This window comes from Pleurodeles waltl, chromosome 1_2, assembly GCF_031143425.1.
Source record: "Pleurodeles waltl isolate 20211129_DDA chromosome 1_2, aPleWal1.hap1.20221129, whole genome shotgun sequence".
NCBI lineage: Eukaryota > Metazoa > Chordata > Amphibia > Caudata > Salamandridae > Pleurodeles > Pleurodeles waltl.
Genome location: NC_090437.1, coordinates 1,348,273,429 through 1,348,300,067, shown reverse-complemented (window position 1 = coordinate 1,348,300,067; position 26,639 = coordinate 1,348,273,429). Strand labels below are relative to the sequence as shown.

At 50.4% G+C, this 26,639-nt stretch overlaps 1 protein-coding gene across 2 annotated transcripts in view; it reads right to left on the bottom strand.

Annotated features, from left to right (window-relative positions):
• The window catches only part of INTS10 (integrator complex subunit 10), a 309,261-nt gene that overhangs the window by 184,692 nt on the left and 97,930 nt on the right, over positions 1-26,639 (bottom strand). For both annotated transcript variants that reach the window (XM_069205745.1, XM_069205746.1), the window contains exons 6-7: positions 22,937-23,077; positions 16,656-16,827 (exon numbers count right to left, since the gene is read on the bottom strand). In XM_069205745.1, the coding sequence (XP_069061846.1) occupies positions 16,656-16,827; positions 22,937-23,077 (313 nt within the window). The remainder of the gene's footprint in view (positions 1-16,655; positions 16,828-22,936; positions 23,078-26,639) is intronic.

The following is a 26,639-nucleotide window of genomic DNA, read 5'->3' as shown; positions in this document are numbered from 1 at the left end:
TTAGGGCTGTAAGGCCTGCTAGAGGGGTGACTTACCTATGCCATAGGCAGTGTGAGGTTGGCATGGCATCCTGAGGGGAGTGCCATGTCGACTTAGTCTTTTTCCCCCCACTAGCAAACACAAGCTGTGAGGCAGTGTGCATGTGCTGAGTGAGGGGTCCCTAGGGTGGCATAAGACATGCTGCAGCCCTTAGAGACCATCCCTGGCATCAGGGCCCTTGGTACCAGGGGTTCCAGTTACAAGGGACTTACCTGGGTGCCAGGGTTGTGCCAATTGTGGAAACAGAGGTACAGTTTAGGGAAAGAATACTGGTGCTGGGGCCTGGGTAGCAGGGTCCCAGCACACTTTCAAATCATAACTGGCATCAGCAAAGACAAAAAGTCAGGGAGTAACCATGCCACGGAGGCATTACATGGATCTTTTAAATTAACACATTATGAACATATATAATGTGTACCTCGAAACCTTATGGAAGCTGTTGTTTGCAGAATCTGAGGAGGTACTGAAAATGTGTCTTGAGATTGCTGCATTGATCCCATTTCACTAATGAACAAGATAATTCAATTCTTAGTGGATTTTACACCTGAATCAACTAGCCAGGATATTCTAGTTTTATGTGCAAGTTATTTGGAGAAAATTGATCCGTGGAAAGCGCCATTTTAAGACAAGTTTCTAAAAGCGATTTTTCCATGTTGTTGACGCCTAGTAAAATACTTGATTTCGTGTTTTTTCAGAGATGAATTGGAGCGTGCGCCAGCTATCCCTTAGTTCCTTTTATGTTTACGGAGAATACGTACTAAGAGGGACAATGAACCCAACCAACCGTGAGTAGTGGCAGCTTCTGAACCCCCTGTAAGGTAACAAACTGTCTTACAAGAGACAGCCCATGCACCATCTCAGCCAGACCTAAGTAAAACAAATAAAGATATTCACTAGTTCTACTTTAGTGAGCTAACAATAACTTGCGCTCCAGCCATGCTCTGCTTATGATCTTACGTATGACATCACTCATGACATGTTAAATGACAACTGGTGACATCAGCCATACATTCTGACAGTAAACCACAGAGTTTGTGGACTTGTGGTAATTCAGCACACTACACCGGTGCACAATTTTCTATTCACCTTAATTGGACTGCTCTCTTCAAGATTTTAGATGACCCACAATGTTAAGTCAAGAGCCTCAGAGGTAAGCATTTGTCACTGAAGAGACATTCTGTGACCCCTGTGGACAAACCACAGTAGTTCACGTGTTCCTAAGATGGGCAAAATATCGTACAATATTAGATCCAATCTTAAAACACCAGTGTGAGAGAAACCACCTCCAAGTGGTACACCTACACATTTTACATTAGTCTCATTCTCCAATAGCTCGTAATCGTCAGCAACGTTCTGGAAAAAACATCCACAACGTATAAATGTCATTGCCACTGTGTGCCAACTGTTTAACATGGGCACATGCCCAGACATCCACTGGCAGATCATCTATTGCCAACAGTAGCTTTGGACTTTCTCAGAGATTTCTTGGAAGCAGCTTTGGGTTTAAGCCACAACCTATTTCCAATCACACCTCGGCACCCATATCATGTGTGCTCAGCCTTTACCTTGTTTAACATGGAGTACCATTTCCATGCCAGACTTCACATATGCACCAGATAACTTTCCACTTGCTCAGTTACACTCGCCTCCAAGGCGTACACTATTTCCATGCTATGGACCCAGACGGGTACACTGAGTAACTGTATGCTGTAAATGCCGATGAGGTTATGAGCAATGTCATCAATGATGTCATTTAACATGTCTTGAGTGACATAATATATGAGGTCGTAAGCAGTGCATGATGGGCACGAGCTGCAGTTAACTCAGTGAACTACAACTGGTTAATTTCAGTGTTTTTTTGTTTTTTAAACATTCGTTTTTATCTCATTTCAATACCCACCTATCTCACTTTAAGTGAATAGCTATCCATTCACATATACGGAAAATGTCACTTACCCAGAGTACATCTGTTTCTGGCATGTGGTGCTGCAGTTTCACATGATGTGCTTATATCGCCATCTAGTGTTACAAGTTGTTTTTCTTCAAAGAAGTATTTTTTTCGAGTCACAGGATCGAGTGACTCCTCCTCTCGGTGCGCATGGGCATCGACTCCTTTTTTAGATTGTTTTCCGCAGGAGGGTGAAGTAAGGAGTGAAGAATTGTGTATGTACAACTATAGATATATAGAAAGTAAATAAGATGTCCATGCAAATGTATACACATATGTGCAAATAAGTACTACAACAACTACAGGCTCCCGGGGAGGAGGGAGGGCGCATGTGAATCTGCAGCACTACATGCCATGAACAGATGTACACTGGGTAAGTGACATTTTCGGTCTGATGTCATGTGTAGCTGCAGTTACACATGCTGTGCATAGACTGAAAAGCAGTCCCTCTCCCAAATAAGCGGTGGTTATCGCGTAGGAGTTGAAGTAGTTTGAAACAGTGTTTTTATCACTGCTTGACCAACATTGGCTTGTTGTCTAGATAACAGCTACACAGTAATGCTTGGTGAATGTATGCGGTGTGGACCATGTGATTGCTTTGCATATGTCCACCACTGGTAAATTTCCTATGAATGCCATTGAGGCTCCTTTTTTCCTAGTGGAATGTGCTTTTGGAGTTATTAATAGCTTCTTTTTCGCCTTGAGATAGCAGGTTTGAAAACATTTTACAATCCACCTAGCCATACCTTGTTTAGAAATAGGATTACCTTTATGAGGTTGTTAGAAAGCAACAAAAAGTTGTTGAGTTTTTCTAAAGTGATTCATTCTGTCTACGTAATACATTAGAGCTTTTTTGAGATCAAGAGTGTGGAGAGCTCTTTCAGCAGTAGAGTCTGGCTGTGGAAAGAAGACTGGCAATTCGACTGTCTGATTTATATGAAAGGGTGAAACCACTTTAGGTAAAAATGTTGGATTTGTCTACTACTACTTTGTGTTTGTGTACTTGGAAGAAGGGTTCTGTCTATAGTAAATATCTGAATTTCACTTACTCTTCTCAAGGAAGTAATTGCTACCTAGAAAGCAACCTTTCATGTTAGAAATTGAATAGCGCAAGAGTGCGTGGGTTCGAATGGTGGACCCATAAGTCTTGTGAGTACAATATTAAGATTCCATGCAGGAGCTGGCGGAACTTTAGGTGGAGTAACTCGTTGGAGCCCTTCCATAAATGCTTTTATGACAGGAACTCTTAACAGAGAGGTATGTTGTTTGTTTTGTAGGCAGGCTGATATTGCTGTTAAATTAATTTTAATAGACAAATATACAAGGTTTGCTTTTTGTAAATAAAGCAAATAACACACAATATCCAGTACCGATGCTTTAAGTGGATCTATATTTTTAGGTTGACAGAGTATACAAACCGTTTCCACTTATTTGCTCAGCACTGTCTGTTTGCTGGTTTACATGCTTGTTTTAGAACGTCCATACATTGTAATGGAAGCTGTAGGTATCCAAATTCTATGACCTCAAGAGCCAAATCGCCAAATTAAGAACACTGGGATTGGGATGCCCGATTCGACAGCTGTTCTGAGTTAACAAGTCTGGTCTGTTTGGAAACTTGTGATGTGGTACTACTGACAGGTTTAGCAGTGTCGTGTACCAGTGTTGGCGTGCCCATGTGGGAGATAAGAGTATTGTGGTGAGGGAAGTGTGATGCATTTTGTTGACCAGAAATTGAATTAACGGGAGAGGGGGAAAAGTGTAAGCAAATATCCCTGACCAGCTGACCCACAGAGCATTGCCCTTGGACTGAGGGTGTGGGTATCTGGATGCGAAGTTTTGGCATTTTGCGTTTTCGCTTGTTGTTAAAAGGTCTATGTTTGGTGTTCCCCAAATTTTTAAGTAATATTGAATTACTTGTGGGTGAATCTCCCATTTGTGTATTTGTTGCTGCGTCCTGCTTAGAAGGTCTGCTAGCTGGTTGTGTATCCCTGGGATGTATTCTGCTAGCAGGTGAATGTGATTGTGAATTGCCCATTTCCATACTGTTTAAGCTAGAAGGGACAACTGGGATGAGTGTGTCGCCCTGTTTCACATAATACATTGTTGTCATGCTGTCTGTCCGTATTAAGACTGTTCTGTGTATGATCTGTGGTTGAAATGCCTTGATGGCTAAGAACACGGCTAATAATTCCAAGTGGTTTATGTGATAAGTTTTTTGTATTGAGTCCCATTGCCCTTGAGATTGTTGAGATGGGCTGCCCAACCTGTCATTGATGCATCTGTTGTGATTATGGTCTATTGTAAGGAAGTGCCTCCTTGGCATGGTTACCCCCTGACTTTTTGCCTTTGCTGATGCTAAGTTTTGATTTGAAAGTGTGCTGAGGCCTGCTAACCAGGCCCCAGCACCAGTGTTCTTTCCCTAACCTGTACTTTTGTTTCCACAATTGGCACACCCTGGCATCCAGGTAAGTGCCTTGTAACTGGTACCCCTGGTACCAAGGGCCCTGATGCCAGGGAAGGTCTCTAAGGGCTGCAGCATATCTTATGCCACCCAGGGGACCCCTCACTCAGCACAGACACACTGCTTGCCAGCTTGTGTGTGCTGGTGGGGATAAAACGACAAAGTCGACATAGCACTCCCCTCAGGGTGCCATGCCAACCTCACGCTGCCTACAGGTATAGATAAGTCACTCCTCTAGCAGGCCTTACAGCCCTAAGGCAGGGTGCACTATACCATAGGTGAGGGCATAAGTGCATGAGCACTATGCCCCTACAGTGTCTAAGCAAAACCTTAGACATTGTAAGTGCAGGGTAGCCATAAGAGTATATGGTCTGGAAGTCTGTCATGCACGAACTCCACAGCACCATAATGGCTACACTGAAAACTGGGAAGTTTGGTATCAAACTTCTCAGCACAATAAATGCACACTGATGTCAATGTACATTTTATTGTAACATACACCCCAGAGGGCACCTTAGAGGTGCCCCCTGAAACCTTAACCGACTACCCGTGTGTGGTTTTAGCAGCCTGCCACACACCAGACATGTTGCTGGCCACATGGGGAGAGTGCCTTTGTCACTCTGTGGCCAGGAACAAAGCCTGTACTGGGTGGAGGCGCTTCTCATCTCCCCCTGCAGAAACTGTAGCACTTGGCGGTGAGCCTCAAAGGCTCACCCCCTTTGTTACAGCACCCCAGGGCACTCCAGCTAGTGGAGTTGCCTGCCCCCTCCGGCCACGGCCCCACTTTTGGCGGCAAGCCCGGAGGAGATAATGAGAAAAACAAGGAGGAGTCACTGGCCAGTCAGGACAGCCCCTAAGGTGTCCTGAGCTGAGGTGACTGACTTTTAGAAATCCTCCATCTTGCAGATGGAGGATTCCCCTAATAGGGATAGGAATGTGCCCCCCTCCCCTCAGGGAGGAGGCACAAAGAGGGTGTAGCCACCCTCAGGGCTAGTAGCCATTGGCTACTAACCCCCCAGACCTGAACACACCCCTAAATTGAGTATTTAGGGGCTCCCAGAACACAGCAAGATTGATTCCTGCAACCTAAGAAGAAGAGGACTGCTGAGCTGAAAACCCCTCAGAGGACTACCCTGCATCTAGAAGGACCAAGAACTCCTGAGGACAGCGGCTCTGTTCACCAAAGACTGCAACTTTGCAACAAAGAAGCAACTTTGAACCAACACGCGTTTCCTGCTGGAAGCGTGAGACTTTGCACTCTGCACTCTGCACCCAAGCCCCCGGCTCGACTTGTGGAGAACAAACACCACAGGGAGGACTCCCCAGCGACTACGAGACCGTGAGTAGCCAGAGTTGACCCCCCTGAGTCCCCACAGCGACGCCTGCAGAGAGAATCCCGAGGCTCCCCCTGACCGCGACTACCTGTAACAAGGGACCGACACCAGGAACCAACACTGCACCCGTAGTCCCCAGGACCTGAAGGAACCGAACTTCGACACAGGAGTGACCAAATCATAACTTAGCATCAGCAAAGGCAAAAAGTCAGGGGGTAACCATGCCAAGGAGGCATTTCCTTACACCATGGAGTCTACAATCTTAGGACTTCTAATGTGTTTCACAGATTGTAGGAAGTTGGCTCTGTATGTGCTATTTCAAAGTAAGGAATAGCATGCACAGAGTCCAAGGGTTCCCCTTAGAGGTAAAATAGTGGTAAAAATAGATAATACTAATGCTCTATTTTGTGGTAGTGTGGTCGAGCAGTAGGCTTATCCAAGGAGTAGTGTTAAGCATTTGTTGTACATACGCATAGCCAATAAATGAGGTACACACACCCAGAGACAAATCCAGCCAATAGGTTTTTATATAGAAAAATATCTTTTCATAGTTTATTTTAAGAACCACAGGTTCAAATTCTACATGTAATATCTCATTCGAAAGGTATTGCAGGTAAGTACTTTAGGAACTTCAAATCATAAAAATTGCATGTATACTTTACAAGTTATTGACAAATAGCTGTTTTAAAAGTGGACACTTAGTGCAATTTTCACAGTTCCTGGGGGAGGTAAGTTTTTGTTAGTTTTACCAGGTAAGTAAGACACTTACAGGGTTCAGTTCTTGGTCCAAGGTAGCCCACCGTTGGGGGTTCAGAGCAACCCCAAAGTCACCACACCAGCAGCTCAGGGCCGGTCAGGTGCAGAGTTCAAAGTGGTGCCCAAAACACATAGGCTAGAATGGAGAGAAGGGGGTGCCCCGGTTCCGGTCTGCTTGCAGGTAAGTACCCGCGTCTTCGGAGGGCAGACCAGGGGGGTTTTGTAGGGCACCGGGGGGGACACAAGTCCACACAGAAATTTCACCCTCAGCGGCGCGGGGGCGGCCGGGTGCAGTGTAGAAACCAGCGTCGGGTTCGCAATGTTAGTCTATGAGAGATCTCGGGATCTCTTCAGCGCTGCAGGCAGGCAAGGGGGGGGTTCCTCGGGGAAACCTCCACTTGGGCAAGGGAGAGGGACTCCTGGGGGTCACTTCTCCAGTGAAAGTCCGGTCCTTCAGGTCCTGGGGGCTGCGGGTGCAGGGTCTCTCCCAGGTGTCGGGACTTTAGGTTCAAAGAGTCGCGGTCAGGGGAAGCCTCGGGATTCCCTCTGCAGGCGGCGCGGTGGGGGCTCAGGGGGGACAGGTTTTGGTACTCACAGTATCAGAGTAGTCCTGGGGTCCCTCCTGAGGTGTTGGATCGCCACCAGCCGAGTCGGGGTCGCCGGGTGCAGTGTTGCAAGTCTCACGCTTCTTGCGGGGAGCTTGCAGGGTTCTTTAAAGCTGCTGGAAACAAAGTTGCAGCTTTTCTTGGAGCAGGTCCGCTGTCCTCGGGAGTTTCTTGTCTTTTCGAAGCAGGGGCAGTCCTCAGAGGATGTCGAGGTCGCTGGTCCCTTTGGAAGGCGTCGCTGGAGCAGGATCTTTGGAAGGCAGGAGACAGGCCGGTGAGTTTCTGGAGCCAAGGCAGTTGTCGTCTTCTGGTCTTCCGCTGCAGGGGTTTTCAGCTGGGCAGTCCTTCTTCTTGTAGTTGCAGGAATCTCATTTTCTAGGGTTCAGGGTAGCCCTTAAATACTAAATTTAAGGGCGTGTTTAGGTCTGGGGGGTTAGTAGCCAATGGCCACTAGCCCTGAGGGTGGGTACACCCTCTTTGTGCCTCCTCCCAAGGGGAGGGGGTCACAATCCTAACCCTATTGGGGGAATCCTCCATCTGCAAGATGGAGGATTTCTAAAAGTTAGAGTCACCTCAGCTCAGGACACCTTAGGGGCTGTCCTGACTGGCCAGTGACTCCTCCTTGTTATTCTCATTATTTTCTCCGGCCTTGCCGCCAAAAGTGGGGCCTGGCCGGAGGGGGCGGGCAACTCCACTAGCTGGAGTGTCCTGCTGGGTTGGCACAAAGGAGGTGAGCCTTTGAGGCTCACCGCCAGGTGTGACAATTCCTGCCTGGGAGAGGTGTTAGCATCTCCACCCAGTGCAGGCTTTGTTACTGGCCTCAGAGTGACAAAGGCACTCTCCCCATGGGGCCAGCAACATGTCTCGGTTTGTGGCAGGCTGCTAAAACTAGTCAGCCTACACAGATAGTCGGTTAAGTTTCAGGGGGCACCTCTAAGGTGCCCTCTGTGGTGTATTTTACAATAAAATGTACACTGGCATCAGTGTGCATTTATTGTGCTGAGAAGTTTGATACCAAACTTCCCAGTTTTCAGTGTAGCCATTATGGTACTGTGGAGTTCGTGTTTGACAAACTCCCAGACCATATACTCTTATGGCTACCCTGCACTTACAATGTCTAAGGTTTTGTTTAGACACTGTAGGGGTACCATGCTCATGCACTGGTACCCTCACCTATGGTATAGTGCACCCTGCCTTAGGGCTGTAAGGCCTGCTAGAGGGGTGTCTTACCTATACTGCATAGGCAGTGAGAGGCTGGCATGGCACCCTGAGGGGAGTGCCATGTCGACTTACTCGTTTTGTCCTCACTAGCACACACAAGCTGGCAAGCAGTGTGTCTGTGCTGAGTGAGAGGTCTCCAGGGTGGCATAAGACATGCTGCAGCCCTTAGAGACCTTCCTTGGCATCAGGGCCCTTGGTACTAGAAGTACCAGTTACAAGGGACTTATCTGGATGCCAGGGTCTGCCAATTGTGGATACAAAAGTACAGGTTAGGGAAAGAACACTGGTGCTGGGGCCTGGTTAGCAGGCCTCAGCACACTTTCAATTGTAAACATAGCATCAGCAAAGGCAAAAAGTCAGGGGGCAACCATGCCAAGGAGGCATTTCCTTACACAACCCCCCCCCAAACGAAAGAGGATGAGACTAACCTTTCCCAAGAGAGTCTTCATTTTCTAAGTGGAAGAACCTGGAAAGGCCATCTGCATTGGCATGGGCAGTCCCAGGTCTGTGTTCCACTATAAAGTCCATTCCCTGTAGGGAGATGGACCACCTCAACAGTTTAGGATTTTCACCTTTCATTTGCATCAGCCATTTGAGAGGTCTGTGGTCAGTTTGAACTAGGAAGTGAGTCCCAAAGAGGTATGGTCTCAGCTTCTTCAGGGACCAAACCACAGCAAAGGCCTCCCTCTCAATGGCACTCCAACGCTGCTCCCTGGGGAGTAACCTCCTGCTAATGAAAGCAACAGGCTGGTCAAGGCCATCATCATTTGTTTGGGACAAAACTGCCCCTATCCCATGTTCAGAGGCATCAGTCTGCACAATGAACTGCTTAGAATAATCTGGAGCTTTTAGAACTGGTGCTGAGCACATTGCTTGTTTCAGGGTGTCAAAGGCCTGTTGGCATTCCACAGTCCAGTTCACTTTCTTGGGCATTTTCTTGGAGGTGAGTTCAGTGAGGGCTGTCACAATGGATCCATATCCCTTCACAAACCTCCTGTAATACCCAGTCAAGCCAAGGAATGCCCTGACTTGAGTCTGGGTTTTTGGAGCTACCCAGTCCAGAATAGTCTGGATCTTGGGTTGGAGTGGCTGAACTTGGCCTCCACCTACAAGGTGTCCCAAGTAAACCACAGTTCCCTGCCCTATCTGGCATTTGGATGCCTTGATAGAGAGGCCTGCAGTTTGCAGAGCCTTCAAAACCTTCCTCAGGTGGATCAGGTGATCCTGCCAGGTGGAGCTAAAGACGGCAATATCATCAAGATAAGCTGTGCTAAAGGACTCCAAGCCAGCAAGGACTTGATTCACCAACCTTTGGAAGGTGGCAGGGGCATTCTTTAAACCAAAGGGCATAACAGTAAACTGATAATGCCCATCAGGTGTGGAGAATGCTGTCTTTTCTTTTGCTCCAGGTGCCATTTTTATTTGCCAGTACCCTGCTGTCAAGTCAAAGGTACTTAGAAATTTGGCAGCACCTAATTTATCAATGAGCTCATCAGCTCTTGGGATTGGATGAGCATCTGTCTTGGTGACAGAATTGAGCCCTCTGTAGTCCACACAAAACCTCATCTCTTTCTTTCCATCTTTGGTGTGAGGTTTGGGGACTAAGACCACTGGGCTAGCCCAGGGGCTGTCAGAGCGCTCAATTACTCCCAATTCCAGCATCTTGTGGACTTCCACCTTGATGCTTTCTTTAACATGGTCAGATTGTCTAAAGATTTTGTTCTTGACAGGCATGCTGTCTCCTGTGTCCACATCATGGGTACACAGGTGTGTCTGACCAGGGGTTAAGGAGAAGAGTTCAGGAAACTGTTGTAGGACTCTCCTACAATCAGCTTGCTGTTGGCCAGAGAGGGTGTCTGAGTAGATCACTCCATCTACTGTACCATCTTTTGGGTCTGATGACAGAAGATCAGGGAGAGGTTCACTCTCTGCCTCCTGATCCTCATCTGTTACCATCAACAGATTGACATCAGCCCTGTCGTGGAAGAGCTTAAGGCGGTTTACATGGATCACCCTTTTGGGGCTCCTGCTTGTGCCCAGGTCCACCAAGTAGGTGACCTGACTCTTCCTCTCTAGTACTGGGTAAGGGCCACTCCATTTGTCCTGGAGTGCCCTGGGAGCCACAGGCTCCAGAACCCAGACTTTCTGCCCTGGTTGGAACTCAACCAGTGCAGCCTTTTGGTCATACCAAAACTTCTGGAGCTGTTGGCTGGCCTCAAGGTTTTTGGTTGCCTTTTCCATGTACTCTGCCATTCTAGAGCGAAGGCCAAGTACATAGTCCACTATGTCCTGTTTAGGCTCATGGAGAGGTCTCTCCCAGCCTTCTTTAACAAGGGCAAGTGGTCCCCTTACAGGATGACCAAACAGAAGTTCAAAGGGTGAGAACCCTACTCCCTTCTGTGGTACCTCCCTGTAAGCGAAAAGCAGACATGGCAGGAGGACATCCCATCTCCTTTTGAGTTTTTCTGGGAGCCCCATGATCATGCCTTTTAATGTCTTGTTGAATCTCTCAACTAAGCCATTAGTTTGTGGATGGTAGGGTGTAGTGAATTTATAAGTCACTCCACACTCATTCCACATGTGCTTTAGGTATGCTGACATGAAGTTGGTACCTCTGTCAGACACCACCTCCTTAGGGAAACCCACTCTGGTAAAGATACCAATGAGGGCCTTGGCTACTGCAGGGGCAGTAGTCGACCTAAGGGGAATAGCTTCAGGATACCTGGTAGCATGATCCACTACTACCAGGATATACATATTTCCTGAGGCTGTGGGAGGTTCCAGTGGACCAACTATGTCCACACCCACTCTTTCAAAGGGCACCCCCACCACTGGAAGTGGAATGAGGGGGGCCTTTGGATGCCCACCTGTCTTACCACTGGCTTGACAGGTGGGGCAGGAGAGGCAAAACTCCTTAACCATGTTGGACATATTGGGCCAGTAGAAGTGGTTGACTAACCTCTCCCACGTCTTGGTTTGTCCCAAATGTCCAGCAAGGGGAATGTCATGGGCCAATGTTAGGATGAACTCTCTGAACAGCTGAGGCACTACCACTCTCCTAGTGGCACCAGGTTTGGGGTCTCTGGCCTCAGTGTACAGGAGCCCATCTTCCCAATAGACCCTATGTGTTCCATTTTTCTTGCCTTTGGACTCTTCAGCAGCTTGCTGCCTAAGGCCTTCAAGAGAGGGACAGGTTTCTTGTCCCTTACACAGCTCTTCCCTTGAGGGTCCCCCTGGGCCTAAGAGCTCAACCTGATAAGGTTCAAGCTCCAAAGGCTCAGTTCCCTCAGAGGGCAGAACTTCTTCCTGAGAAGAGAGGTTCCCTTTCTTTTGCTGTGTTGCAGTTGGTTTCCCAACTGACTTTCCTGTTCTCTTGGTAGGCTGGGCCATTTTTCCAGACTCCAGCTCTACTTTTTCACCCTGTGCCTTGCATTGTGCTCTTGTTTTCACACACACCAGTTCAGGGATACCCAGCATTGCTGCATGGGTTTTTAGCTCTACCTCAGCCCATGCTGAGGACTCCAGGTCATTTCCAAGCAGACAGTCCACTGGGATATTTGAGGAGACCACCACCTGTTTCAGGCCATTGACCCCTCCCCATTCTAAAGTAACCATTGCCATGGGATGTACTTTTCTCTGATTGTCAGCGTTGGTGACTGTGTAAGTTTTTCCAGTCAGGTATTGGCCAGGGGAAACCAGTTTCTCTGTCACCATGGTGACACTGGCACCTGTATCCCTCAGGCCCTCTATTCTAGTCCCATTAATCAAGAGTTGCTGTCTGTATTTTTGCATGTTAGGCGGCCAGACAGCTAGTGTGGCTAAATCCACCCCACCCTCGGAAACTAGAGTAGCTTCAGTGTGGACCCTGATTTGCTCTGGGCACACTGTTGATCCCACTTGGAGACTAGCCATACCAGTGTTACCTGGATGGGAGTTTGGAGTGGAACCTTTCTTGGGACAGGCCTTGTCTCCAGTTCGGTGTCCATGCTGTTTACAGCTATGACACCAGGCCTTTTTGGGATCAAAGTTTTTACCCTTGTACCCATTGTTTTGTGAAGAGGCTCTGGGCCCACCCTCCTGTGCAGGTTTTTGGGGGCCTGTAGAAGACTCTTTACTATTTTTAGTTTTGGTTGTCTCATCACCCTTCTGCTGGGGAGTCTTCGTGACCCCTTTCTTTTGGTCACCCCCTGTGGAAGTCTTGGACACCCTTGTCTTGACCCAATGGTCCGCCTTCTTTCCCAATTCTTGGGGAGAAATTGGTCCTAGGTCTACCAGATGCTGATGCAGTTTATCATTGAAACAATTACTTAACAGGTGTTCTTTCACAAATAAATTGTACAGCCCATCATAATTACTTACACCACTGCCTTGAATCCAACCATCTAGTGTTTTCACTGAGTAGTCAACAAAGTCAACCCAGGTCTGGCTCGAGGATTTTTGAGCCCCCCTGAACCTAATCCTGTACTCCTCAGTGGAGAATCCAAAGCCCTCAATCAGGGTACCCTTCATGAGGTCATAAGATTCTGCATCTTGTCCAGAGAGTGTGAGGAGTCTATCCCTACACTTTCCTGTGAACATTTCCCAAAGGAGAGCACCCCAGTGAGATCTGTTCACTTTTCTGGTTACACAAGCCCTCTCAAAAGCTGTGAACCATTTGGTGATGTCATCACCATCTTCATATTTAGTTACAATCCCTTTGGGGATTTTCAACATGTCAGGAGAATCTCTGACCCTATTTATATTGCTGCCACCATTGATGGGTCCTAGGCCCATCTCTTGTCTTTCCCTCTCTATGGCTAGGATCTGTCTTTCCAAAGCCAATCTTTTGGCCATCCTGGCTAACTGGATGTCCTCTTCACTGGAGTTATCCTCAGTGATTTCAGAGTTGTTGGTCCCTCCTGTGAGGGAACCAGCATCTCTGACTATTATTTGTGGAGTCAGGGCTTGAGAAGCCCTGCTCTCCCTAAGTAGGACTGGAGGGGGGGAATTTCCCTCCAAGTCACTATCTTCATCCTCTGAGTTGCCATCCTCAGAGGGGTTGGCCTTTTCAAACTCTGCCAAAAGCTCCTGGAGCTGTACTTTGGTAGGTTTGGGGCCCATTGCTATTTTCTTTAGTTTACAGAGTGACCTTAGCTCTCTCATCTGTAGATGGAGGTAAGGTGTGGTGTCGAGTTCCACCACATTCACATCTGTGTTAGACATTATGCTTCTAAAAGTTGGAATACTTTTTAAGAAACTAAAACTGGTTCTAGAATCTAATTCAAACTTTTACAAACTTTTAAACTCTAAAAGAAATGCTAAACAGGATCTAACACAAGGCCCTAGCAGGTGTTTTAAGAATTTAGAAAACTTTTCAAATTGCAAAAATCAATTTCTAATGACAATTTTGGAATTTGTCGTGTGATCAGGTATTGGCTGAGTAGTCCAGCAAATGCAAAGTCTTGTACCCCACCGCTGATCCACCAATGTAGGAAGTTGGCTCTGCATGTGCTATTTCAAAGTAAGGAATAGCATGCACAGAGTCCAAGGGTTCCCCTTAGAGGTAAAATAGTGGTAAAAATAGATAATACTAATGCTCTATTTTGTGGTAGTGTGGTCGAGCAGTAGGCTTATCCAAGGAGTAGTGTTAAGCATTTGTTGTACATACGCATAGCCAATAAATGAGGTACACACACCCAGAGACAAATCCAGCCAATAGGTTTTTATATAGAAAAATATCTTTTCATAGTTTATTTTAAGAACCACAGGTTCAAATTCTACATGTAATATCTCATTCGAAAGGTATTGCAGGTAAGTACTTTAGGAACTTCAAATCATAAAAATTGCATGTATACTTTACAAGTTATTGACAAATAGCTGTTTTAAAAGTGGACACTTAGTGCAATTTTCACAGTTCCTGGGGGAGGTAAGTTTTTGTTAGTTTTACCAGGTAAGTAAGACACTTACAGGGTTCAGTTCTTGGTCCAAGGTAGCCCACCGTTGGGGGTTCAGAGCAACCCCAAAGTCACCACACCAGCAGCTCAGGGCCGGTCAGGTGCAGAGTTCAAAATGGTGCCCAAAACACATAGGCTAGAATGGAGAGAAGGGGGTGCCCCGGTTCCGGTCTGCTTGCAGGTAAGTACCCGCGTCTTCGGAGGGCAGACCAGGGGGGTTTTGTAGGGCACCGGGGGGGACACAAGTCCACACAGAAATTTCACCCTCAGCGGCGCGGGGCGGCCGGGTGCAGTGTAGAAACCAGCGTCGGGTTCGCAATGTTAGTCTATGAGAGATCTCGGGATCTCTTCAGCGCTGCAGGCAGGCAAGGGGGGGGTTCCTCGGGGAAACCTCCACTTGGGCAAGGGAGAGGGACTCCTGGGGGTCACTTCTCCAGTGAAAGTCCGGTCCTTCAGGTCCTGGGGGCTGCGGGTGCAGGGTCTCTCCCAGGTGTCGGGACTTTAGGTTCAAAGAGTCGCGGTCAGGGGAAGCCTCGGGATTCCCTCTGCAGGCGGCGCGGTGGGGGCTCAGGGGGGACAGGTTTTGGTACTCACAGTATCAGAGTAGTCCTGGGGTCCCTCCTGAGGTGTTGGATCGCCACCAGCCGAGTCGGGGTCGCCGGGTGCAGTGTTGCAAGTCTCACGCTTCTTGCGGGGAGCTTGCAGGGTTCTTTAAAGCTGCTGGAAACAAAGTTGCAGCTTTTCTTGGAGCAGGTCCGCTGTCCTCGGGAGTTTCTTGTCTTTTCGAAGCAGGGGCAGTCCTCAGAGGATGTCGAGGTCGCTGGTCCCTTTGGAAGGCGTCGCTGGAGCAGGATCTTTGGAAGGCAGGAGACAGGCCGGTGAGTTTCTGGAGCCAAGGCAGTTGTCGTCTTCTGGTCTTCCGCTGCAGGGGTTTTCAGCTGGGCAGTCCTTCTTCTTGTAGTTGCAGGAATCTCATTTTCTAGGGTTCAGGGTAGCCCTTAAATACTAAATTTAAGGGCGTGTTTAGGTCTGGGGGGTTAGTAGCCAATGGCCACTAGCCCTGAGGGTGGGTACACCCTCTTTGTGCCTCCTCCCAAGGGGAGGGGGTCACAATCCTAACCCTATTGGGGGAATCCTCCATCTGCAAGATGGAGGATTTCTAAAAGTTAGAGTCACCTCAGCTCAGGACACCTTAGGGGCTGTCCTGACTGGCCAGTGACTCCTCCTTGTTATTCTCATTATTTTCTCCGGCCTTGCCGCCAAAAGTGGGGCCTGGCCGGAGGGGGCGGGCAACTCCACTAGCTGGAGTGTCCTGCTGGGTTGGCACAAAGGAGGTGAGCCTTTGAGGCTCACCGCCAGGTGTGACAATTCCTGCCTGGGAGAGGTGTTAGCATCTCCACCCAGTGCAGGCTTTGTTACTGGCCTCAGAGTGACAAAGGCACTCTCCCCATGGGGCCAGCAACATGTCTCGGTTTGTGGCAGGCTGCTAAAACTAGTCAGCCTACACAGATAGTCGGTTAAGTTTCAGGGGGCACCTCTAAGGTGCCCTCTGTGGTGTATTTTACAATAAAATGTACACTGGCATCAGTGTGCATTTATTGTGCTGAGAAGTTTGATACCAAACTTCCCAGTTTTCAGTGTAGCCATTATGGTACTGTGGAGTTCGTGTTTGACAAACTCCCAGACCATATACTCTTATGGCTACCCTGCACTTACAATGTCTAAGGTTTTGTTTAGACACTGTAGGGGTACCATGCTCATGCACTGGTACCCTCACCTATGGTATAGTGCACCCTGCCTTAGGGCTGTAAGGCCTGCTAGAGGGGTGTCTTACCTATACTGCATAGGCAGTGAGAGGCTGGCATGGCACCCTGAGGGGAGTGCCATGTCGACTTACTCGTTTTGTCCTCACTAGCACACACAAGCTGGCAAGCAGTGTGTCTGTGCTGAGTGAGAGGTCTCCAGGGTGGCATAAGACATGCTGCAGCCCTTAGAGACCTTCCTTGGCATCAGGGCCCTTGGTACTAGAAGTACCAGTTACAAGGGACTTATCTGGATGCCAGGGTCTGCCAATTGTGGATACAAAAGTACAGGTTAGGGAAAGAACACTGGTGCTGGGGCCTGGTTAGCAGGCCTCAGCACACTTTCAATTGTAAACATAGCATCAGCAAAGGCAAAAAGTCAGGGGGCAACCATGCCAAGGAGGCATTTCCTTACACAGATGTTAATCCCTGGGAGGAGGGGGAATGGGTCCACAAAGTACAATTTTGTTTCAGAAAAGGAATTGGTTCTGGTCAACAAGACTGTGCAAGGGCAACTTCCAAGCAGAACTGGCCTCTGAGTCGGACGGCCTCTTACCTGCTACTTTTGTCAATCTGCCATTCACACCTCATCCCGACAACCAACAAGATCTTGAAGAGCCGGTCCCAGGGGTCAACGATCTGTGAGGACTTCTCACTCAGGCCCTCAATGACGTACTTCTGGGAGCAGCGTTTTGTGGGAGAAAGAAGATCCTGAACCTCTTGAGTGCCTAGACTCGGACAATAAACAAAACGAGACAAGCTTGTGTCACCGATGGCAAAAGAATCCCCTTCCCAATAAAGAAAAGTTAATTACTCTGCCCTATTCGGTCATCAGATGTTTCTAACTTGGGACAGCAAAGAACCATGCAGCTTTCCACCGCTACTATTCCACCTCCTGAAAGCCCCCTTTTCACAGAACACACTGGGTTCCTTTTATGTTTTAATACTCATTCGAACCTAGAAGCAAAAGGTGAGGCTGCATTTAAAAACCTCAATGAACCTGCGACTGGTCACTTCAACTAGTTCTGTGCTGGAGGATGGCTGCGTCCAGTCGAAGGCCCATCCTGTCCTTGAAAGAACCCAGACTAGAGTCAAGAATAACACAAAACACCACCAATTCTGAGCTATCCCAGCTCAGTAACAAATAACCAGCTTTATTCAGGGTTGCACTTCTTCACCGCAGCACTCACTCGAACACTCTTTATTACAACTACATTTCCAGACATTCTTACGTCCCTGCAGGTATCCAACAGGATTGTTTGTTCAACTCTGAATTGCAATTTGTGCCATTAACACCTCAGTGTTGGGTAAACACTGATGGAACGTAGGGACCCTGTGGTTTCAAGAATGTATGTTATCAATATGAGAATGGAAGAGACAAACATCCTCAGAGCTCAGGATTTGTAAAACAGAGTTTCTTCTCAGGCCTCTGACCGGGCGTCCTCCGACTTCTGACCATCCTCCTAAGCCTGGCACCTTGTACAAGATCTTCAGTTTTAGTTCGATGCCCAAAAGTACCAGATTCCCGAGACTGGCACCTTCTCGACTCTAGAGTCTGCTTGTTTTAGGAAACGTTCTTCAGCTGCTCACCTCAGTCTCAAAAAATAAAAGCCAATGCAGCCACCTGTGCCCAGCGGGCATCGCAGAGTTTGCAAAGCTGCCAGATCCACTCTGGTTCTGATGAAGAGAGACCAGTAGCGTTTCACCCGCAGTGACTGCGCTGCCCCCAGAGTGACTGCGCTGCCCCCCACAGTGACTGCCCTGCCCCCTGGCACGAAGACACCTCAGCCTTGTGGGTGAACTTTGTCCTGCGCTGAGCGGCCCTTTCTCTCTTTTAAAGTGAAGAAATGGCTGCCTCCTTGTTCTGAATGGAGAAGAGGGAAAGGCATGTTACTGACTGTCTGACTGTGCCCACTGTGCCCCCTGTACCCACTGTGCCCCCTATACCCACTGTGTCTCTAACTTCACCTAATCGGAAGCCTCAGACTGGTGATCAGATCTCCTCGGACTTAGACCCAAAGTGTAGGACTTGTCACCCAGTCTCTGAGACTTTAATAAATTATCTTTCCAGTTCACTTCTTATTCTGTTAATTTTGAACACTTCAGTTTAACTAACAATGTGTCAGATAAATTACGAACAAACGTTAAAACCATAAGAAACATTAAACATTAGTATACGCAACATCACATGTAACAGTCGATTTATCACGAAACAACGCCTGGAATGGTTCCCATTGGTCAGCTGAACCCACTGCATTTGCTCAGCGCCGCAGTCAGGTGACGGGAAATCTTCCTAAAGGATTGTACGCATTTCGCTAAACAAGAAAGAGGCCAACGTTATAAGACTAGGAGGTTCCAGCACTCATTCCACAAAGCCACAGCTTCCCGCCCTGCGGTGCATCCGCCCCCGGTGACCTGTGGCACATCCGCCCCCGGTGACCTGTGGCACATCCGCCCCCGGTGACCTGTGGCACATCCGCCCCCCGGTGACCTGTGGCACATCCGCCCCCCGGTGACCTGTGGCACATCCGCCCCCCGGTGACCTGTGGCACATCCACGCCCCGGTGACCTGTGGCACATCCACCCCCCGGTGACCTGTGGCACATCCACCCCCCGGTGACCTGTGGCACATCCACGCCCCGGTGACCTGTGGCACATCCACGCCCCGGTGACACATCCGCCCCCGGTGACCTGTGGCACATCCGCCCCCGGTGACCTGTGGCACATCCACCCCCCGGTGACCTGTGGCACATCCACCCCCGGTGACCTGTGGCACATCCACCCCCCGGTGACCTGTGGCACATCCACCCCCCGGTGACCTGTGGCACATCCACCCCCCGGTGACCTGTGGCACATCCACGCCCCGGTGACACATCCGCCCCCGGTGACCTGTGGCACATCCGCCCCCAGTGACCTGTGGCACATCCGCCCCGGTGACACATCCGCCCCCGGTGACCTGTGGCACATCCACCCCCCGGTGACCTGTGGCACATCCACCCCCCGGTGACCTGTGGCACATCCACCCCCCGGTGACCTGTGGCACATCCACCCCCGGTGACCTGTGGCACATCCACCCCCCGGTGACCTGTGGCACATCCACCCCCCGGTGACCTGTGGCACATCCACCCCCCGGTGACCTGTGGCACATCCACGCCCCGGTGACACATCCGCCCCCGGTGACCTGTGGCACATCCGCCCCCAGTGACCTGTGGCACATCCGCCCCCAGTGACCTGTGGCACATCCGCCCCGGTGACACATCCGCCCCCGGTGACCTGTGGCACATCCACCCCCCGGTGACCTGTGGCACATCCACCCCCCGGTGACCTGTGGCACATCCACCCCCCGGTGACCTGTGGCACATCCACCCCCCGGTGACCTGTGGCACATCCGCCCCGGTGACACATCCGCCCCCGGTGACCTGTGGCACATCCACCCCCCGGTGACCTGTGGCACATCCACCCCCCGGTGACCTGTGGCACATCCACCCCCCGGTGACCTGTGGCACATCCACCCCCCGGTGACCTGTGGCACATCCGCCCCCCGGTGACCTGTGGCACATCCACCCCCCGGTGACCTGTGGCACATCCGCCCCCCGGTGACCTGTGGCACATCCGCCCCGGTGGCACATCCACCCCCCGGTGACCTGTGGCACATCCACCCCCCGGTGACCTGTGGCACATCCGCCCCCCGGTGACCTGTGGCACATCCGCCCCCCGGTGACCTGTGGCACATCCGCCCCCCGGTGACCTGTGGCACATCCGCCCCCCGGTGACCTGTGGCACATCCGCCCCCCGGTGACCTGTGGCACATCCGCCCCGGTGGCACATCCACCCCCCGGTGACCTGTGGCACATCCACCCCCCGGTGACCTGTGGCACATCCGCCCCCCGGTGACCTGTGGCACATCCGCCCCCCGGTGACCTGTGCCACATCCGCCCCCCGGTGACCTGTGGCACATCCGCCCCCCGGTGACCTGTGGCACATCCGCCCCCCGGTGACCTGTGGCACATCCGCCCCCCGGTGACCTGTGGCACATCCGCCCCGGTGGCACATCCACCCCCCGGTGACCTGTGGCACATCCGCCCCGGTGGCACATCCACCCCCCGGTGACCTGTGGCACATCCGCCCCGGTGGCACATCCACCCCCCGGTGACCTGTGGCACATCCGCCCCGGTGGCACATCCACCCCCCGGTGACCTGTGGCACATCCACCCCCCGGTGACCTGTGGCACATCCACCCCCCGGTGACCTGTGGCACATCCGCCCCCCGGTGACCTGTGGCACATCCGCCCCCCGGTGACCTGTGGCACATCCGCCCCGGTGGCACATCCACCCCCCGGTGACCTGTGGCACATCCACCCCCCGGTGACCTGTGGCACATCCGCCCCCCGTGACCTGTGGCACATCCGCCCCGGGTGACCTGTGGCACATCCGCCCCCGGTGACCTGTGGCACATCCACCCCCCGGTGACCTGTGGCACATCCACCCCCCGGTGACCTGTGGCACATCCACCCCCCGGTGACCTGTGGCACATCCACCCCCGGGTGACCTGTGGCACATCCACCCCCCGGTGACCTGTGGCACATCCACCCCCCGGTGACCTGTGGCACATCCACCCCCCGGTGACCTGTGGCACATCCACCCCCCGGTGACCTGTGGCACATCCGCCCCCGGTGACCTGTGGCACATCCGCCCCAGTGACCTGTGGCACATCCGCCCCGGTGACCTGTGGCACATCCACCCCCCGGTGACCTGTGGCACATCCACCCCCCGGTGACCTGTGGCACATCCACCCCCCGGTGACCTGTGGCACATCCACCCCCCGGTGACCTGTGGCACATCCGCCCCCCGGTGACCTGTGGCACATCCGCCCCGGTGACACATCCGCCCCCGGTGACCTGTGGCACATCCGCCCCCGGTGACCTGTGGCACATCCGCCCCCGGTGACCTGTGGCACATCCACCCCCCGGTGACCTGTGGCACATCCACCCCCCGGTGACCTGTGGCACATCCACCCCCCGGTGACCTGTGGCACATCCGCCCCCGGTGACCTGTGGCACATCCGCCCCCGGTGACCTGTGGCACATCCGCCCCGGTGACACATCCGCCCCCGGTGACCTGTGGCACATCCGCCCCCGGTGACCTGTGGCACATCCGCCCCCGGTGACCTGTGGCACATCCGCCCCCGGTGACCTGTGGCACATCCGCCCCCCGGTGACCTGTGGCACATCCGCCCCCCGGTGACCTGTGGCACATCCGCCCCCCGGTGACCTGTGGCACATCCGCCCCCCGGTGACCTGTGGCACATCCGCCCCCCGGTGACCTGTGGCACATCCGCCCCCCGGTGACCTGTGGCACATCCGCCCCCGGTGACCTGTGGCACATCCGCCCCGGTGACCTGTGGCACATCCGCCCCCGGTGACCTGTGGCACATCCGCCCCCGGTGACCTGTGGCACATCCGCCCCCGGTGACCTGTGGCACATCCGCCCCCGGTGACCTGTGGCACATCCGCCCCGGTGACCTGTGGCACATCCGCCCCCGGTGACCTGTGGCACATCCGCCCCCGGTGACCTGTGGCACATCCGCCCCCGGTGACCTGTGGCACATCCGCCCCGGTGACCTGTGGCATCTTCCTTGTAACTGGTCACTTATTTCTGCTTGAAGACACGCGAGGTCAGTGAATAATTGTGGTTAAGTCCTCAGTTCGAATGAAATCTTCACTTCAATGTCTTCCTTTGCCAGCTGAGATTTTACACTCAATAAGTTTTTTAAAGAGACTTTGAGGTCTCCGTGTTTGCTTTCTACGTCTCATCCGCATCTGTGGAACAGGATTCTCACTCAGAGCTTCCTTGCTGAACGAGGCATCACAAACATGTCCTGAACCAAGTGTGTAAAACGCACGGTAAAGGGTCATGGTTTACAAGATATTCTGTGGCATCTGCAGGCTTCTGGTCTTTGGAGGCACCATGCAAGAATCCAGCATCCTTCTTGAAGACACCGACAGAACCCCCGCCCTCCACACTTGTGCTCCCTACAACGCAACCGGGGTAACCTTAACCACAGAAAAGGTCAGTGCAGGGCGACTACAAGTGTTAGTGAGGATAGGACACGTCCTGGGCAGCAGGTGAGGGTTCAACGCCCTCTCAAGATACAAACCTTTGCAGACAGTGACATTCAAGGCCGGCTCAACCTGCGATCACAGAAATACAATTACCTGAAGACTGTGGACCCACATTTCAGCCGACTCGCACTGAAAAGAAAGAAACCAGGGATCTTCAACAGCCACTTCCACCTGGGCACTCCGCCTGCTGGTCGGACCTTTCTGCCAGCGCCAACCCACCACCCGGGGCAGCGAAGCGCTCTTAATCCAGACTGGCATCATAGGAAAGAGAAACGTCACCCTCTTTACCTTCCAAGCCACTCTGAATCCCTCAATAATCTCTGCTTTGATACTTACTAAAGTACCATTCTATATGATTAAAACACAATTTGTACAAAGGTTTGTATCAAAATATGTAATGGAACCAAGCATCTACAAAATCAAACGGGTTTATAATCTACACACAATAGGATTGCTTACTAATAACAAAAACAGACAGTATTATATTTATTCTTTAATTAAAAACACCTTTAAATAACCTACAAGGTTTTTAATCCTACAGAACCAACTTAAAAAGCTGAGGAAAGCCTCAGTACTTCAGACTAACGGGGAAGCTGTAGGTGACTGCTGAAAGCCAAGGGTTTGTCTGTGTTACATCCTCGGGAAGGTGTTGTGTGCACACGGCTACAGCTGCTGGAGTGGGGATATCACAACCACACCAGGAGAGGAGTCTTACCTTGGTGAGCGCTCTCCGTCTGAGGGGATCTGGTCGCATAATTGATATAAAATTCTGCTGCTTTGTTAAGATACTTGTAGAGGAGACTGGCGGGGAGGCGGACATCCGGGTTGTTTATTATTAAAGGGAGAACATCACACACTATAAAAAAAATGAAAATAATACATTATTGTTTAACGAGGAGAAACAAAATATAAATTGTACTCTGGATCATCCAAGGTCGCCCAGCGGCTCCACGAACAATGTGTGCAGCCCTCGGGTATCCCTCAACACTTCTGATGGTATCTAGAAGAACAGCCAATCCCTGCACGCGAAGACTCACAAGTGGAAGAACACAACCCACCAGGCATTCAGGATAATGACTCGGAGAGGAGTACCTCAAGAGCTCAAATATCCACATACACAATCAAACTGTTCCCCTTCACACAAATGAGTTGTGTGGTCACTACATATAACACACGTCTTCCATGTACACAATCAAACTGTTCCGCTTCACACAAATGAGTGGTGTGCGGTCACCACGTATACTACACGTCTCTCATGTACACAATCAAACTGTTCCCCTTCACACAAATGAGTGGTGTGTGGTCACCACGTATACTACACGTCTTCCATGTACACAATCAAACTGTTCCCCTTTACACAAATGAGTGGTGTGCGGTCACCACGTATACTACACGTCTCATGTACACAATCAAACTGTTCCCCTTCACACAAATGAGTGGTGTGCGGTCACCACGTATACTACACGTCTCATGTACACAATCAAACTGTTCCCCTTCACACAAATGAGTGGTGTGCGGTCACCACGTATACTACACGTCTCTCATGTACACAATCAAACTGTTCCCCTTCACACAAATGAGTGGTGTGTGGTCACCACGTATACTACACGTCTTCCATGTACACAATCAAACTGTTCCGCTTCACACAAATGAGTGGTGTGTGGTCACCACGTATACTACACGTCTTTCATGTACACAATCAAACTGTTCCCCTTCACACAAATGAGTGGTGTGTGGTCACCACGTATACTACACGTCTTTCATGTACACAATCAAACTGTTCCCCTTCACACAAATGAGTGGTGTGCGGTCACTACATATAACACACGTCTTTCATGTACACAATCAAACTGTTCCCCTTCACACAAATGAGTGGTGTGCGGTCACCACGTATACTACACGTCTTCCATGTACACAATCAAACTGTTCCGCTTCACACAAATGAGTGGTGTGTGGTCACTACATATAACACACGTCTTTCATGTACACAATCAAACTGTTCCGCTTCACACAAATGAGTGGTGTGCGGTCACCACGTATACTACACGTCTCATGTACACAATCAAACTGTTCCCCTTCACACAAATGAGTGGTGTGTGGTCACCACGTATACTACACGTCTCATGTACACAATCAAACTGTTCCCCTTCACACAAATGAGTGGTGTGCGGTCACCACGTATACTACACGTCTCTCATGTACACAATCAAACTGTTCCCCTTCACACAAATGAGTGGTGTGTGGTCACCACGTATACTACACGTCTTCCATGTACACAATCAAACTGTTCCGCTTCACACAAATGAGTGGTGTGTGGTCACCACGTATACTACACGTCTTTCATGTACACAATCAAACTGTTCCCCTTCACACAAATGAGTGGTGTGCGGTCACCACGTATACTACACGTCTTCCATGTACACAATCAAACTGTTCCGCTTCACACAAATGAGTGGTGTGTGGTCACTACATATAACACACGTCTTTCATGTACACAATCAAACTGTTCCGCTTCACACAAATGAGTGGTGTGCGGTCACCACGTATACTACACGTCTCATGTACACAATCAAACTGTTCCCCTTCACACAAATGAGTGGTGTGGTCACTACATATAACACACGTCTTTCATGTACACAATCAAACTGTTCCGCTTCACACAAATGATCCGTAAGTGGTCACTACGTATATCACCTCTTTCATGTGGCTGTCCATGAGATGTTTCCCTTCCATGAAAATAAAGTCCATTCATTTTAGTTTTTAGTTGTTGTGTACAGTGGATGCTGGTGATCTTTGAAAGTGGTGGGAAGAAACCACCTGCAATAAACTTGAGGGAGCGGCGAGAGGAGTCTGAACTCATGTAGGAGGGGCCAGGGAGTTCCCCCTGGACAGCATTTTGTAAACAAACAAAAAATGGCTAAATAGCTATTAAGAGTTTGGAGCGTCTACATATGCAGGGTCACATGGCCTACTGATGTAGGGAATGCATCTGTCACTTGCTTTTCCCACCCGTGCTTTACACGTAGATTCTCAGTAGTTTGTTATGAGAATCTACATGGAAGAGGCTCCAAGCAGCAGTGAGATCACGTCTGACGTGACATAAGCATGGAAGGATGAACCCCCACCACGGCTCTCACACTGAGCATTAGCTTACACATAGTCAACAACTGCAGCCTCTTCTTCAAGACCTAAGGCTGCTAGTTTCTGAAAACAGACATTTCCTCTCGAGCCACATTTTCCCTCCCATTTCTTTATGGATTATTTGGAGCAGCTGCCTCCACTGATGGGCCAGACTGTGCCAGGGTTAGGCGGCACCTTTCCTGGGATGCCCACTGTAGAGGCTGGCACGAGCCCCGGGAGGTACACACGGTTCCAGTGATGGGTATTGCCAGGTCACATGAGTCGCCCTCCGCCCAGGGACCCTATGAAGGGCTCTCGGTCACTGCCAGCCAGTGTGTTGGGAGCAACGCGACCATATGTTTCCAAGACGCCCCTAGGAACTCGGGGAGACGGGACGACCCGAGTAATGCTGATAAACCGCATTATTTCAGACTTCGCCATCATGACTGATCAGGGTTCTCAGGGTTAGGGTTTTGTCCCATCCAATGTGTGCTCAATGAAACGCGATTGTTAAAACCTATAAATATGTTCCATAAACTACAGAGCTGTCTGTCGTCTTTACAGTTGTGTAAAAGGGAAATATTTTCGGCATAAAAGAGGAGCCTCGAGATAAAAAACAATGATGCAACAAAGTGTGGCTTAGATCCCTTTTTATACAATATTAACGCGGTTTCTATTTTATAAGAGTAACATAGGCTGCCTGCCCTTAAAATAGGACATCAAATCATAGTTCCATGCAGCTGAAAAAACATGTATATTTAGTAAGGAAAACACTGATTTCTACGTTTAGCCGTGGTGCCCAAATAAAATAAATGCATACAGAAAAGTACATTAAATTCTCCTAAACACAGTTTCAAGAAGGTGGCACTACATCACAACACACTGAGCTCCTGCTAAATAAATGAATGAGTTGAGTAGTATTATTCAAAATGTCCCCCCTTCCTTAGACCTTACCTCCGTATAATGGACGACGCAAAGCTTCATAAACACATCGAGGCACCGGGGTACAGAGATCCTGAAACACATCTCTGCGCACGGCCTGGGTGTCTGCCCCGCATCCACAGAGATCCTGAAACACATCTCTGCGCACGGCCTGGGTGTCTGCCCTGCATCCACAGAGATCCTGAAACACATCTCTGCACACGGCCTGGGTGTCTGCCCCGTCTACACCGGTGTACAGAGATCCTGAAACACATCTCTGCGCACGGCCTGGGTGTCTGCCCTGCATCCACAGAGATCCTGAAACACATCTCTGCGCACGGCCTGGGTGTCTGCCCTGCATCCACAGAGATCCTGAA